Source organism: Phodopus roborovskii, unplaced genomic scaffold, assembly GCF_943737965.1.
Source record: "Phodopus roborovskii unplaced genomic scaffold, PHOROB, whole genome shotgun sequence".
In the NCBI taxonomy this organism is placed as follows: domain Eukaryota; kingdom Metazoa; phylum Chordata; class Mammalia; order Rodentia; family Cricetidae; genus Phodopus; species Phodopus roborovskii.
The window spans coordinates 5,562,507-5,577,128 of record NW_026126603.1 but is presented as its reverse complement, the minus strand read 5'-3'; the positions used below and the strand labels follow the sequence as shown (position 1 = coordinate 5,577,128).

The following is a 14,622-nucleotide window of genomic DNA, read 5'->3' as shown; positions in this document are numbered from 1 at the left end:
TTCTGGCTTCCTTGGGCACCAGGAACACACAAGGTGCAGGCAGACATGCAGACAAAATACTTATACACACAAAGAAAATAAATTTTAAAAGAAAAATGTATTCTTAAAAAAAAACAAATATTTATTCTAATACAACACAAACATCTATTAACTTGGTACATGCTAACAGAACATAAAAAATAAAGTTGTTCTGAATTTTTATCTCCCCAGCCTTTGTAACTTACCTGTCTCTCATCATGGGGTGTCTGCCCATCCAATCTGCAGTACTCATAATTTCTCCACATGCAATAATCTTCCAAAATGTCTAAAACCCTAGTCATCTGACTGAAGATTAGTACTCTTGAACCTGATGAACACAGATAACCCATTGGCAAGAGCTTTATAACAGAAATTTTTATTTAAAAATTTAAGGCGAAAGCAGGACTCACAAATTACCAATCAATTCCACATTATTTATTTTGTTAAAGAATAAAAATGGCATTAGTAAATACCCAGGTCAGTATCTCCACCTGTCTTCCATGGTGTTACAAAAGACTTGCACAGCACACTAAGGTAAACTGGTTTAGAAGACTGAATCATGAGTCTATTACCTCATATATGTTTAAAAGGAGTCTTTTACCACTCCACAACCTTTCTTTAAGCATGATCCTTTGAGACTGGAGAGATGGCTCAGAGGTTAAGAGCATCGACTATTCTTCCAGAGGTCCTGAGTTCAATACCCAGCAACCACATGGTGGCTCACAACCATCTATAATGAGATCTGGTGCCCTCTTCTGGCCTACAGGCATACATGCAGACAGAATACTGTATATATAATAAATCTTTAAAAAAAAAAAAAAGATCCCTTAAACTCCCCAACACTCCCAAAATCCCTAGTACCATTGTAATTATAAAAACACATTTTAACTCAATGGACAACTCAATAGATGTGTATATCAGAAGTCCTTCACTTATATGCCAAGACTTAAATTAATCTACTGGTTTCCTCACAAGGAGAATGTTTGACAAGTTGTTTTGAGAATAACTGATTATGGTAGGCGCCTAACTCAAAACAGGCTGACAACCTGTGACACATTCTTGGACCAAATGCATAAGGACCTTCTGGTCTATTTTCGTAAGAGTTCAATGTAACTCTCACCAAGCCCTATAAGTTCCTGCCACTTCTACCTAACTTATCAGTCTTTAATTACTCAGCTATTTCCATTTAAAAAATTACAAAAAAGTAAAATAAAAGTAAGCCATTTCACTAACAACCACAGCCATCATTATTAAGGTGCATCTATTTGTACAACCATCTCTCCTTCAAATATCATATAATTGGAGAAATGTGAAAGCATACTGTATTCTTGATATTACAGAAGTCTATTTTATTTAGGACTGATATTTATCTTTAAAAGCCATGATATACAAGATGTTATAATGAATGAGATGCTTCAACCCATGAAGGAGAACTATATATATATATATATATTATATATATATAATATATATATATATATATTTTACACACACATATATTATATACTCTATGTAATTCAGACATAGTCATTCTCATACATAAAAAAATTCAGAATACTGTAAATAGAAATGCTTTGAGTCCATTAAATGATATTTAGGTAAATGTTTTAAACTCCATAAAATATACAATGAAAATGCTGTGGGAATTTTGCAGAGTCATTGTAGCTGGGGTAGATATTAGAATGAACAACTTTTTTTTTTTTTTTTTTTTTTTTTTCCCAGAAGTACTTTGACCCTGAAGAATTCTTGTGGAAAATAATTGTTTCCCATGATCTGCAGAATCGTTTTGCTGAAAGGCCACTGTAGCCATCCCATGACTTTGGACACAAGACACCTCAGGGTCTTGTATTATTATTACTGCAAATGATACATAATAAAGGACTAGAGTCATGGGGGCTTGTGATACTCTCCTTTAGTAAGACATGTAAATTAGATTAAGGACCTTGGTAGAAGGAAATACTTTTGTGTAACTTTCAATAAGTACATCTTTGTTCAGCTGCTGCCACATAGGCCTTAAAATTTCATCTTGGAGTGCCTTCTTTCTTCAACCATCTGCACTATACAGAGCACCCCAACATTTGGCATGAGAGAGAAGGCAGGTCCTGGCACCCCAAAACTCGAGATAGGATAAGCCCAAAAAATGTATGCAACATCACTTTCTAAACAAAGGATCTGGGAAAAATGTATGCAGAAAAGGCATTACTGGTTATCTTATGATAAAAAGGTTTAATCGAATGGTAGTTCCTCTGAATATTTATCAACTTCTATGAGAGTTAAGGACTAAAATTAGAATGGATTTGGCATCCAACACTTCAACTTTAAAAAGTGTTGTTCTTTTGTCCTCTTAATATTGGAGTTTTTAAAGTTTTCATTACTTTTCAATTTAATGCAAGTAACATAGATACCTTGTTCTTTTAATTTAGGGAGCAGCTTGTCTAATACCACCATTTTGCCACTATTGGTAACTAGATGCATATCTGTTGTGTAAGGTGGACCAGGTTCAGCTCCATCGAAGAGATATGGATGATTGCAGCATTTCCTCAACTGCATCAAAATGTTCAATAACCTCATTTTGTCCATCTTCCCTGCTGAGTTTAATATGTCTATATCCTTCATTAATATCCGAGTATACCTATTAAAAAGAAAAACTGTTTAATGCCTGACACTTTGCATACTTAATCCCCTTACTACCCCAATCACAAAATACTTAGGAATAATTTGAAAACTCATTGTCTGAAATTTGCTTCCAATAATCTAGGAATAAACAGGTACAACACAGATTTAAAGTTTTGAATATTTATATAATGAAACAAAGGTCAATGTATTTCTCAGAATATATCCCATCATTAAATAATGGATCATTATGTTATCTATACTCTATGTAGCTGGTGTACACCATCAATTCCTAAGGTATGGTTACTTATCATCTGTAACCTTTTGTTTTGATTGCCTGTAGTATATGTTCACATTTTTGCCCTTGAACCTTAAAGACATTATTTTAAATGTTCCAAATAGTCTGCTTAAACAGAATTAAAAATAAAGTAATGTGATACAACATTTTTATGTAATTGAGATTTAAAAAAGAAAACATTGTTTTAAACATAATTTTAGTATACAGTATTTTTTAACCAAAAATTACTCATTTTACTCAATTACAGTCATGAATCACAAAATATTTCAGTCAACAGACTGCAAATACAACAGCTGTCCTATGAAATTACTCACTTATTTAACCAATGTCAGAGTTAAGAATATTCTAAGGATTTGCACAGTGGGGGGGAAATGCCTAACAATGCGTTTCTCAGAGCTTACCCTGTTAGATGACACTTGACTGTGCCACATACTGGGTGGTTAGTGTAACATTTGAGTAAGAAAATTAAGATCTAAGAAAGGAGAAAGAATCCTGAGGCTAAGGCACGATGACAAGATTAAAATGAATGTGATGTGACTTAAACATGTATATATAAATACATAGAGGAAGCAATTTGTGAACTTCAGCTATAGTTTAAAGATAAACCATAAAAACCCATTAATGACTACTAAGAATTTAGACACTGTCTGGCAGCAGCAGTAAGTAATCACGCCTAAAGTTTAAAGTCTTAGTCAAACAGAATGTTCTAAACAAAGTAACTTGAATGAACCTAAAGCAACATTTAGTAAAGTGGAACTGAGAACATACTTCATTACAATTCTGACAGACAGCAAGTTCACAAATTTTAATTTATTAGCATCTGTTGACCTCTGACAGCAACTCATACATACACAGGTACCTGTGCTACCTTGTAACAGTCTTTGTGAAGTCCTGAGGACATGGGAAATAAGCTCACCTTCCACAGTGGAGTTCTTTCAGATAACTTGCCTAGATTTATATCCTTCCCATCCTTCTGCAACTCTAGCTCCTCACAAATACAATCTAAAAATATGGTAAGACCAGTAAAATAATAGATGGCTACTTATTATTTATGCCCATCCCTTGAGCACTATGCTTACATTACATATTATCAAGTTACATTATCTTTTCCTATAGTCATCTTGCACTGAGTCCATGGTATGCTTTCTACCAAAAGGGAAAAATCATGTTGGAAAGAAGGGGCTCAGTGGGAGAATTGGGGTGAGAAGATAATGGGGTATGAATATGATCAAAGTGCATTACATACATATGAAATCATGATAAATGTACTTAGCAAAATAAGTCAGAACTTCCTAGCTTTTTAGATTGTACCTGTCTATAAAGCTTTTAAAAAATAAAACTTATTTCTAAAAACTAGTGACAGTGAAATCATTCAGTAGGTAAGGACACTTGCCAGCAAAGTCTGGCTACCCGACAAGACCCACAGAACCCACACAGTAAAGAATCAAATTGTACAAGTCCTTTGACCTCTACATACAAACCATTAACATGAAAAAGTACACACATGTGTACCCACACAAATTATATGCAAAAAAATCCTTAAAGAATAATATATTTTCAACTTTTAAACTTCTTCCTATGAGAATATTGAAATTAACTACTGGTTATCATTATAATCACTTTACAAAGTTATTTTATACTTCTTAAATTTTTAGAAAAAAAAGAGTATTTTAGACCAAAATAAAAGTCGCTTTATGGATTAAAAACATTAAATGTTACATATACAGGGGACTAGAGAGGTGGCTCAGGCTGCTCTTGCAGAGAGTATCCACATTCAATTCCCAGCACCTTCAGTGGCTCACAGCAGCCTGTAACTTCAGTTCCAGAGCATCTGATACCCTCTTCCTAGCTCCACAGAAACTAGGCACTTACATGGAGAACAGATATACATGCAAGGGAAACATTCATACAAATGGAAAAAAAAAAGTTTTACATATCCCTAAGTGTATATTATGTATGCACACATGTATATTTGTGTATGTGCATATCTGAAAGGGAATCTCAGGCTACTCCCAAACTACCACAGCCACAGATGATTTTGAACTTCTACCTTTCCAGTGCTGTGATCACTTGTTTATGTGGTGATAAGGATCAAACCTGGGATTTTGTGTGTGTTGGATTAAACACTCTAACAACTGAACTACATCCCGAGCCATTTTTGTTTTGTCTGTATCATGGATCTTGCTTAATTCTGATCATTAACCCTCATGACTGGACAGAAAAATGTTGTAACTTTTTAAGTACAGAAATTATTATGACTCAGTTTCTTAATGTATTTATTGTGCATGTATTGGTGTTTTGCCTTCATGTGTGTCTTGGTGAAGGTGTTGGGTCCCCTGGAACTAGAGTTACAGACAGCTATGACTCATCTCTCCAGCCCCATGACTCCGTTTTTAAGTGAACTTTGGGTAAAATTAATAGAAACATGCTGCTGCTCAATGTTAGGATAACTACATTAAACTTCTAGTTTTTAATCACGTGTCTGAAATAAAACACAGAGAAAAAATGCCTACCATCAGTATACCACTGAACATCAAAAACAACACTGCAAGCCAGGCGGGAGTGCTGGCCTGCCTTCTGCCACCTTTTAATGGGCATTGTATTAATAGGTTAAGCTTAACCCAATAAACAGAAATAAAGATACAAAAGACTGTAAAATGAAATCATAGGAAAAACAAATAGCATACTCAAGCATGTCAGAATACATACCATTCCCTTTGCATTTTGCTAAGACCCACATAGATTTTTACTTCTTTCTTTGGAGGCAAACTCTTTTCAACATCAGCTTTAATTCGACGTAGGAGGAATGGACGCAAAACCTTAGAAAAAGCAAAAAGAAAAAGATAACCTTACCTGCAATATTGGTATTACTTCAAAATCTTAAAATTATGTACTAAATATATGGAAGTTTGAAGTTTGTTTGAATACCATAATTTTTAAGATTTCCCTGACCCAAATAATCTATTACTATTTTATTCTTGAAATACAACAATACAAGTTCATTATCCTGTATTTAAGTATTTATATAATACTTGATATATTCTCATTAAATACTAGGAAACAATGTTTAGTTTTAAAACTATTTTCAACATTACTAATTCATGCTAGTTTAAAAATTAGTTACTTGCACCACACACTGTCCAACACTGATTAAGAGCTGCATGGCTAGCTTTTAAATAATTACCCATTATAGAAGCAGTCCACGTGGCAAGTATAAAGTAACTCAGTTCAGTTCAGTCTCTAGCAAATTAACAAATCCTTGAGTCCCTCCCAGTCCTTTCCTAATAGTAAGCAATGCTCTTACTTTTTAAAAACACAGATCAGTTTCACCTCTGATTTTTAATTTTATGCAACATATTACCTCTCTATATATTACCACTTGTCACTTTTTTCATTCAATGTTTATGAATGGTATCTAGGTTTCATAAAGTAGTAGTTCTTCCATTTTCATAAAATATTAATAACAATAAAACTATAATTATTTTTATACCTTCATTGTACTAGTTTTACTGGATTATAAAAATACTGGTGAGTAAAACCATCAGCAACTCTAACCAGATTACAACAGACAATAAAGTTAGTCTAGATTTAAGCAAGCACCAACTATTGCCAAGACAAGAAGACTTGGCTTTCTTCTAAAATTGTCCAGCTAAATGTAGCTGGATAAACCCAGGAAAAAATCTGCAAAGAAATCACCGTAACACCCACAAACACTAAAATTATTAAAAGGCAAGCTTTTAAGGTAGATGTTTGTAAAGGGCTGGCTTAGTAGCAGCATATAGCTGACAAATCATTCCTAAGAATATCCAGGTCGAGCTTTTAAAAATTTATTATTATTGTGCACATGTATGTGTGTATGATGAACATACTATAGCATACATATGGAAGTCAAAAGACAACCATGTCAAATCAGTTCTCTCCTCCTACCCTGGTGCGTGCCTAAGACCTCCAAAACAAGTACCTTCTATAATTCTGAGCCATGTCACCAGCCTCCCAGACTGACTTCTAAATATGACTCTCCCATCACAGAGCCACAGACACTATAGTGGGAATTTCAGAATGCAAGGGCAGGACAAAGTAGAGAAACTGTTTCTCTTCTCCTTGAGTTGATAAAGCATTTCATACTATTCTGAGAAAAAATAACTAAGATACCAAAACTACTAGACTCCATTGCCTAGATGCTTTAGTTTGCTTTACCTACATGTAACTAGATATTACTTAAAGGGAAGCCATGAAAGGAAGGGAATAGGAGGGAAAAGTAGAAAAGAATCCAATTCCCCTGTCTCATTTTTCACTCAGATTTTATCAACACTCTAACCTTTCAATACTCTCAATACTTTGAATAAAAAAAAAAAAATCTAAATAGTATTTAAATATTTGACTGCTATCTGAATTAAAAGTTCCTAGGACACTATCACCTCTCAGATATACTTAACAAAAAAATCTCAATACACAAGAATTTTAAAATATCATTAATGTATATAGGGGGGAAAAAAGGTCAACCTAACATAAAGATTCATACCTGTGATTCCAACAATTGGGAAGCTGTTGCAGGATTACCCAGCTTAAAGCCAGCCATGGCTGCATAATAAAATCATGTCTTGACAAAAAAGAGGGAAAGGCAAAAAGGGGGAAGAGAACGGGAGAACAAAGGTAGAAAGAAAAATACCCACTGAAGCCAGGCACTGTGCAAAGTAGACATGTTCCCTGCCTTTGTGCTTACAATCCATCAAGGAAAACACTCCAGTGCTCTGTACAAAGTCTTAAAATGTAAGAATGTTCAAATGACTCAAGATGGAATGAATACATAGGCACCTAGGCCACCTAGATGGGCAATAAAGAAGGTGGCAGATAAAAGTAAGTCTTAAGCTACCTAAAAAGAAATCAGAGATTATAGATATAGGAAAAGCAATGAACAAAGAACAAGTGGAGAGTAAAATTAAAGCTGGAGTATTCTGAAAAGACTGGAATGTAGGGAGAGGTAAGCAGGGCATGTGTTTATCTTCCAGGGAACTTGTACTATGTTTATAGGCATGTCTGTTGTCACAAATTGCACTGAGGAGAAAGTGTTAGAGATGTTGTTAAATGGACTATATACAATACAAAATATAACCGTCTCTTTCCTCCTACCCCCTATATATTATCCAAACCAAATGTAAACAGATGCTGAAAAGCCCTAATGTTAGGTCATAAAAGGACTTCTAGGGCATGGTTACAATATCTTGCTTGATCCTTGATAGCCAAAAACATGCTCATCTACCCACCAACTCTTACCTGTGGACTAAGAGGTTACTTTCCTCTTCATTAAAAGTACATCCTAGGTTCAAATACTAAAACCATCACACATCATCTCCTAAATGTCATTTCAAAGAGTACATTTTAAATCCAAACAGATATAACTCTGTACTGTACTTCTGTTAACAGTAAAATTAAACATTTTCCATTAAAAATATGTTCTAACCATACTTACCATATGAAGCCTCTCAACTAGCTTTTGGTCCCCAAGGCAATTATTTGTATCAAACCAGGAATCAAAGTCCTGTATCAAAAAACAAAAACCAACTTAAGGTCAAAATTAATATTAATCACAAGTGCCCTATAGCACCAGATATAAAAATGATTTCTAGAATTAGTATAGTATGTGAGTTGCAAGCCACAACAAACAATTAAGTTCAGCTGGGTGATGGTGAAACGTGCCTTTATTCCCAGCACTCAGGAAGCAGAGGCAGGCAGATCTCTGTGAGTTCGAGGCTAGCCTGGTCTACAGAGCTACACAGAGAAACCCTTCTGGAAAAACAAACAAAAACAAAAAACAAACAAATTTAATTCAAATCCTTGTTTCCCAAGTATCCTGTTTACTAGCTCCAGGACAAGTAGTTGAATCATAATATTCCCTAAGCATTTTTTCCACAAATACAGACAGGCTCAATGAAGAAGAGTCTCAAAGCTAGTACACAGAAATAATTAGAATACACAACTCAAGATTTCCAGAGAAATGTCCATCTTATTAATCTAAGTGAAACTGAGATTAAAAGCATTTCACTTCTATTTAGGTAAAAACTGAATAAGGACAATTTCTTCATCAAGTATCTTGAAAATATCTACTATAAATTTGCTATGTTAAGTAAACATAATCACTGTTATTATAACTGAGGGCTTTAACAGAAATAATTAGCCTAGCAAGAAAAACAAATTATCTTGAAATTATATCTAAACTAAAACATCAAAAAAAAAAAGAATTAAAATCTGAATGTACTTTTCCCACACAAATTTGTTTTTAAAAATAACCCTTAAAAATAACAAACCAAAATTTTATCTTTATACAACTTGTTTATTTAAATGTACTAACATGGATTATCTACAAAGTTCTTCCCACCTTTCCAGACAAAGAAACAACTAGAGTTCAAAACTGAACTCTAGTTTGGCAACCATAATTAATAATAGCACAGACTATTGATACATACATTTATTTCCCCTAGTACAATGAACAGTTAACCACTAATACGATCATATCATGTAAATAACTGACAGAGGTAAAGACTAGGTTATTACAATGAAAGACATGTGATGTTTACTGTTCATTGTCAACGTGACACACAGTCCACCATTAGTCAATTGTGTGACCATTCCCTGGTTGAGGATCTTGGACTGCTCAGAATGGAGAAAAGGAGCAGAGCACTAGGATACATTTATCACACTGTCTCTGCTTGAATGTGAATGATGTATGATCAGCTACTGCCAGCACCTTCCCCTCAACAGCATGCACCCTTAAAACGCCAGCCAGAATAAACTTTCTCCATAAGTTGCTTTTGTCACAGCTACAGAAGAGAAACCATGACAGAGGGTTAAACAAATCCCTCCACATCTGAAAGCTATTTCCGAATGTTAAAACAGACTATGTAAGATATACAAAGATACTTGGCAATGCTTTAAAGCAAGCAGTTAACCTAGAAACTCTGAGGTAAAATGAAATAGCCCTGACTGCCAAATGGGAATAAAAGCATGTCATTCCAATTGTAGGACAGATTAAAGCCAAGGCTCAAAAGTCAATTCTCAAAATACATAAGTTAGGTTAGTTAACGGCTAACTAGGTAAGTGTAAAAAAAAATTAACAACCATCTCAAATAATATTATTAAAATACAAGGCTTTAAACAAAATATTAACCATAAAGAGATGCTTACATCAGCTGAATTAAACACATCTGGTAACAAAAAATTGAGAAGTGACCAGAGTTCATGCAAGTTGTTCTGAAGAGGCGTCCCAGTTAGCAACAGTCGATTTGTAGTCTTGAATTCCCGCACTATTTCTGACAACTGAAAAATTCAAAGCCCCTTATTAGAATATTCTGAGTATCAAACCCTCAGACACAAAAATGTTCATATGAAGTATCAAATTTACCTTAGATTTTTCATTTTTTATCCTGTGAGCTTCATCTATAACTAAGTATCTCCAGTTAAATTTTTTGAACACAGACTTCTCTTTAATAAGCATTTCATAAGATGTGACACACACATCCCACTCTCCTGGTAATAAAACATCCCTGACAAATGCAGCCTGTAAAGCAACAGAATAATTTCATCACTCAATGCAATTATACATTAAATTAACTAACAAGTAATCTAATACAGAAAAAGAAGTGAAACTATTAAATGGAATAGCTATCATTAAATAAGCATTTAAAGCTAGCTATCCTATCACTAAAATTACTTTATTAATCACTTTAATGTCAGTTTTAACTTAATTTCAGAAACCTAAAGTGAATCACAAAATTCAGAAGCCTAACTCTTTAAAATGTCTTTTCACAATTCCACTAGCTCTCAAAATTCTTAGGAAACAGGGTTTGTAACATAAAGACCAACAGTTGTTAATGAACAGTTTCATTCCTTTGATTTGTAGGTGTAATTATACATTGTTATTGTTCTCATTTTATAGATAAAGGATATGAAAGCAAAAACCAGAGAACTGAGTCCCTCAAAGAAAAAGCAACTTAGTAACTTAAAACAACCCACATATCTACTCAGGAGGGAAAGAAATCTAGACTGCTGCTGAAGAGATGGAGGCTTAGTGGTTAAGAGCACTTGCTGTTCTTAAGAGAGGACCCAGGTTCACATCCCAGCACCCACATGGTAGCTCAACACCATTGGTAACTCTAGTTCCAGAGACTCAACTCCCTTTTCTGGGCTCAGAAGCATGCACCTGGTGCAGAGACATACATCCAGACAAAGCACTCATAAATATAATCTTAAAAAAAATCATATATACTAATTAAGCACAAAATCATTTATATCATCATGTAATCAATGAATGCAATCCATTATTCCCAACTTCCAAATCTATAGTCTCTCTCTTTTTTTTTTTTTTTTTTTTTTTTTTTTTTTTTTTTTTTTTTTTTTTGAGACAGGGTTTCCCTATGTAGTCCTAGGTGTCCTGAACTGAATCTGTAATCCAGGCTGATCTCTAACTCAAAAGAGACTCATCTGCCTCTGTCTCCCAAGTGCTGGGATTAAAGGCGTGTAGCGCCACTGTTCTTTATTCTTAATAGTGTCATTACTTCCAGGACTTTGTTCCAAAAAGATATGGCTAAGAAATGAATTAACTTTAACTCATATTTGTATCATTAACATCTCACCAAATTACTAAAACTAATCCCACTCAAATTTAACAATTACTATTCTGACTATTAATTACCACTGTACCCTAATCTAGAAATCTTGCCCCTCAAGTTTCTAATAATAACCCATTCAAAACTTTTTATTAAAAACATGCTAACTCTTCCAGATAAACAATCCTTAACTGTATAAAAACATTTCCAAAGGGACAAACAAACTGAAACTAAATTAATAAATTCTTACAGCTTTCTATCTTTAAAGCCTTCTCATAAAATTCTTAACCACAGCATTACTGTTATAAATACTAATAATTTGTGAAGACCTTTATTTCTTTTAATCCCTTCTCCAACTATTTCATCTTAATGGTACAGAAACTTACTCTTTGCTCTTTATCTCCTATCAAGCAAACAGATCTAAGTGTTGGTACCCATCTCTTGAATTCACTCATCCAGTTGTGCAATGTAGACTTGGGAACCAAAACCATATGAGGTCCAGGAATATTTCTATAGTGTTTCATATACCCAAGGAGAGAAATTGTTTGAAGTGTCTTTCCCAAACCCTGAAAAAGTTCATCATAATTAAACATTAAATTAAATTAATCACATCAATTAAATTAATTATTAAACACAAAGTTTCCCATACTTCACAGTCACCTAACATGCACAGGAACATTTAAAAGAAATGCTACATTTGGGACAGCATGACAAGAGCTTAATGTGTATGAAAATTTCAGTTAGGCCATATAAGTCTGTAAGGAAGGTATAAACATCACTTCTACAAGGCTCAGAAAATGTCATTATTTCCAAAGTAACCTACCAGAAGCAAAAGTAAAGATCTCTTTTGACTCCATACTTTCTCCAACCAATTGAGGTTAAAAACAATCACTATGTAACTAATAAATAGTGAACAGAAACAGCCAAATGTCTTTACTATAAAAATAAAGCTGCAGTGGTGGCACACACCTTTAATTCCAGCACTTGTGGGGGCAGAGGCAGGCAGATCTCTGAGTTGAAGGTCAGCCAGGTCTACACAAAGAGTTCCAGGGCAGCCAAAGTTAAACAGAGAAACCCTGTCTCAAAAACAAAAAAAGTAAATAAAATAAAAACAAAAAAATAAAGTAAATAATGTAACAATAAAACTTTTAAAATGTACTGTACAGAGATTTTAATTCTTTACATGTAAAGATGTCATTTTATGCAGCTAAGGCAAGTTGCTTATGACACTGAGAAAAATTTAGTTGTAATCAGCAAAACTATTCTCTTGATTGCTAGATACAATTTAATGTCAAATACCTTAAGTTACAAGAGCAAGACAACAAAAACCTTCAAGCTTCAAGATAACCAAATACATACCATTTCATCTGCAAGGATACCATTGATGCCATTTTCATACAGAGAGATGAGCCAATTCAATCCCCGGACTTGATAATCTCTCAATTTACCCCATTTTACATCTGAGGACAACAAAATAGAATGCTCAATTAAAACACAAGAAATACAAGACAGGCCAGACCCCAAGAGCTGGGGCCTACAGGTGTCTATTTCTCTTTTCTAGAAGATAATGTATTATGGGGATTCTGAAAGGTTAAAAACAGCCTATGAAGTCTGAACTAAAGTAGGAGTAGTTGGATACAAATAACTAATATAGAACTATGACTGTTGCCATCAGAGTTCTCCAAATCACACAATCCAATGTTAAAACACACTGGCCTTCAGATCATCTCTAGCTTCTTTATCTCTCTTTTTAACATTAGCACAATGTTTATAACCAAGAGTTTTCATCCTTCATAAAGATCAGTAATGTGGGCAGTGGTGGTTCATGCCTTTAATCCCAGCATTCAGAAGGCAGAGGCAGGCTTATCTCGGTGAGCTGGAGGCCAGCCTGGTTTCCAGGACAGCCAGGACTATTACAAGAAAAACCCTGTCTCAATCTCACCCCACCCCCTCGTATCGCCCCCTCCCAAACAAAAATCAGTGGTTCTCTGTGATGATTTTCTTTTCTTCCTGTTGGTAGAATGAAGACAGAGAATTCCTTCTCCATCTCCACCCTTTCTATCTCTTGAGTTCTTTTTCTGACAGAACATATGTCTTTCATTATATATTACTTGTTTTCCTTCCCTGGATAAATCGCTGCTTAAGAATGAAAAGCTAGCCGAGCAGTGGTGGTGCATGCCTTTAGTCCCAGCACTCAGGAGGCAGAGGCAGGCAGAGCTCTGTGAGTTAGAGACCAGCCTGGTCTACAAGAGCTAGGTCCAGGACAGTCTCCAAAGCCACAGAGAAACCCTGTCTTGAAATCTTAAAAAACAGGAAAAAAGGAAAGAAAAAAAAAAAAAAAAAAAAAAAAGAAAGAAAAAAAAACCAACAAAACAAAGAATGAAAAGCTAATCAGAACAGGGTGACTAGTTACAATTAATGAATGAAAATGTCCTTTCCATCATGTCAGACATGATCTCTAGCCTCTAGCTTAATGTGAAAAGAAACAAAGTGGGTGCTTTGTAAGGCAAGGGGGAAAAGGGAAAGTGTGAATGAGTGCCTTAACATTCCAACTAAGCAAGAGCCCAACCAAAATCCTGCTACTGTTCACACTAAATACTCAACAGGAAAGCTAGGCTGCAATGAAGATGGCAGAAGCCTCTAACCGTATCAGAAATTAAAATATGTATAACTACAACTAACCGACTGAATGTTTTCTTATGAAAAACCACCTGAATATATTTCACAAAAATGATAAATTCATGTGAAAACATCAGCAAATTAATGTTTTCTTGATTTCTTTCCCCCCTCTCTTTCACAAAGTAGTTTTCATATTTGGGGAAAATATGAGGCAAAATCACTCCAATTTACAAGTACGTACCTTAGAACCATACTAAATTAAGTGGTATCTTCAAATACTTCTGAAATATAGCTATCATCTATAGCTGTAACCCCAGTCAACATATTAACATCTCAGATCAAAAAAAAAAAAAAATCTTATTTATTCACAGCCTGTAACTATCCAAGATTACAAAGAATTCCACTTATAAATTTTAAGAAAAGCAAATTCAAACATCACCCAAAGGATTGTCTCAAAGGAGAAGCCTTGGA

General features: G+C 34.4%; 1 protein-coding gene across 1 annotated transcript in view; it reads right to left on the bottom strand.

Annotated features, from left to right (window-relative positions):
- The window catches only part of Smarca5 (SWI/SNF related, matrix associated, actin dependent regulator of chromatin, subfamily a, member 5), a 36,661-nt gene that overhangs the window by 15,439 nt on the left and 6,600 nt on the right, over positions 1-14,622 (bottom strand). The window contains exons 5-12 of the mRNA XM_051205781.1: positions 12,892-12,992; positions 11,919-12,098; positions 10,329-10,484; positions 10,112-10,243; positions 8,400-8,468; positions 5,639-5,748; positions 2,424-2,650; positions 225-346 (exon numbers count right to left, since the gene is read on the bottom strand). Of these exons, the coding sequence (XP_051061738.1) occupies positions 225-346; positions 2,424-2,650; positions 5,639-5,748; positions 8,400-8,468; positions 10,112-10,243; positions 10,329-10,484; positions 11,919-12,098; positions 12,892-12,992 (1,097 nt within the window). The remainder of the gene's footprint in view (positions 1-224; positions 347-2,423; positions 2,651-5,638; positions 5,749-8,399; positions 8,469-10,111; positions 10,244-10,328; positions 10,485-11,918; positions 12,099-12,891; positions 12,993-14,622) is intronic.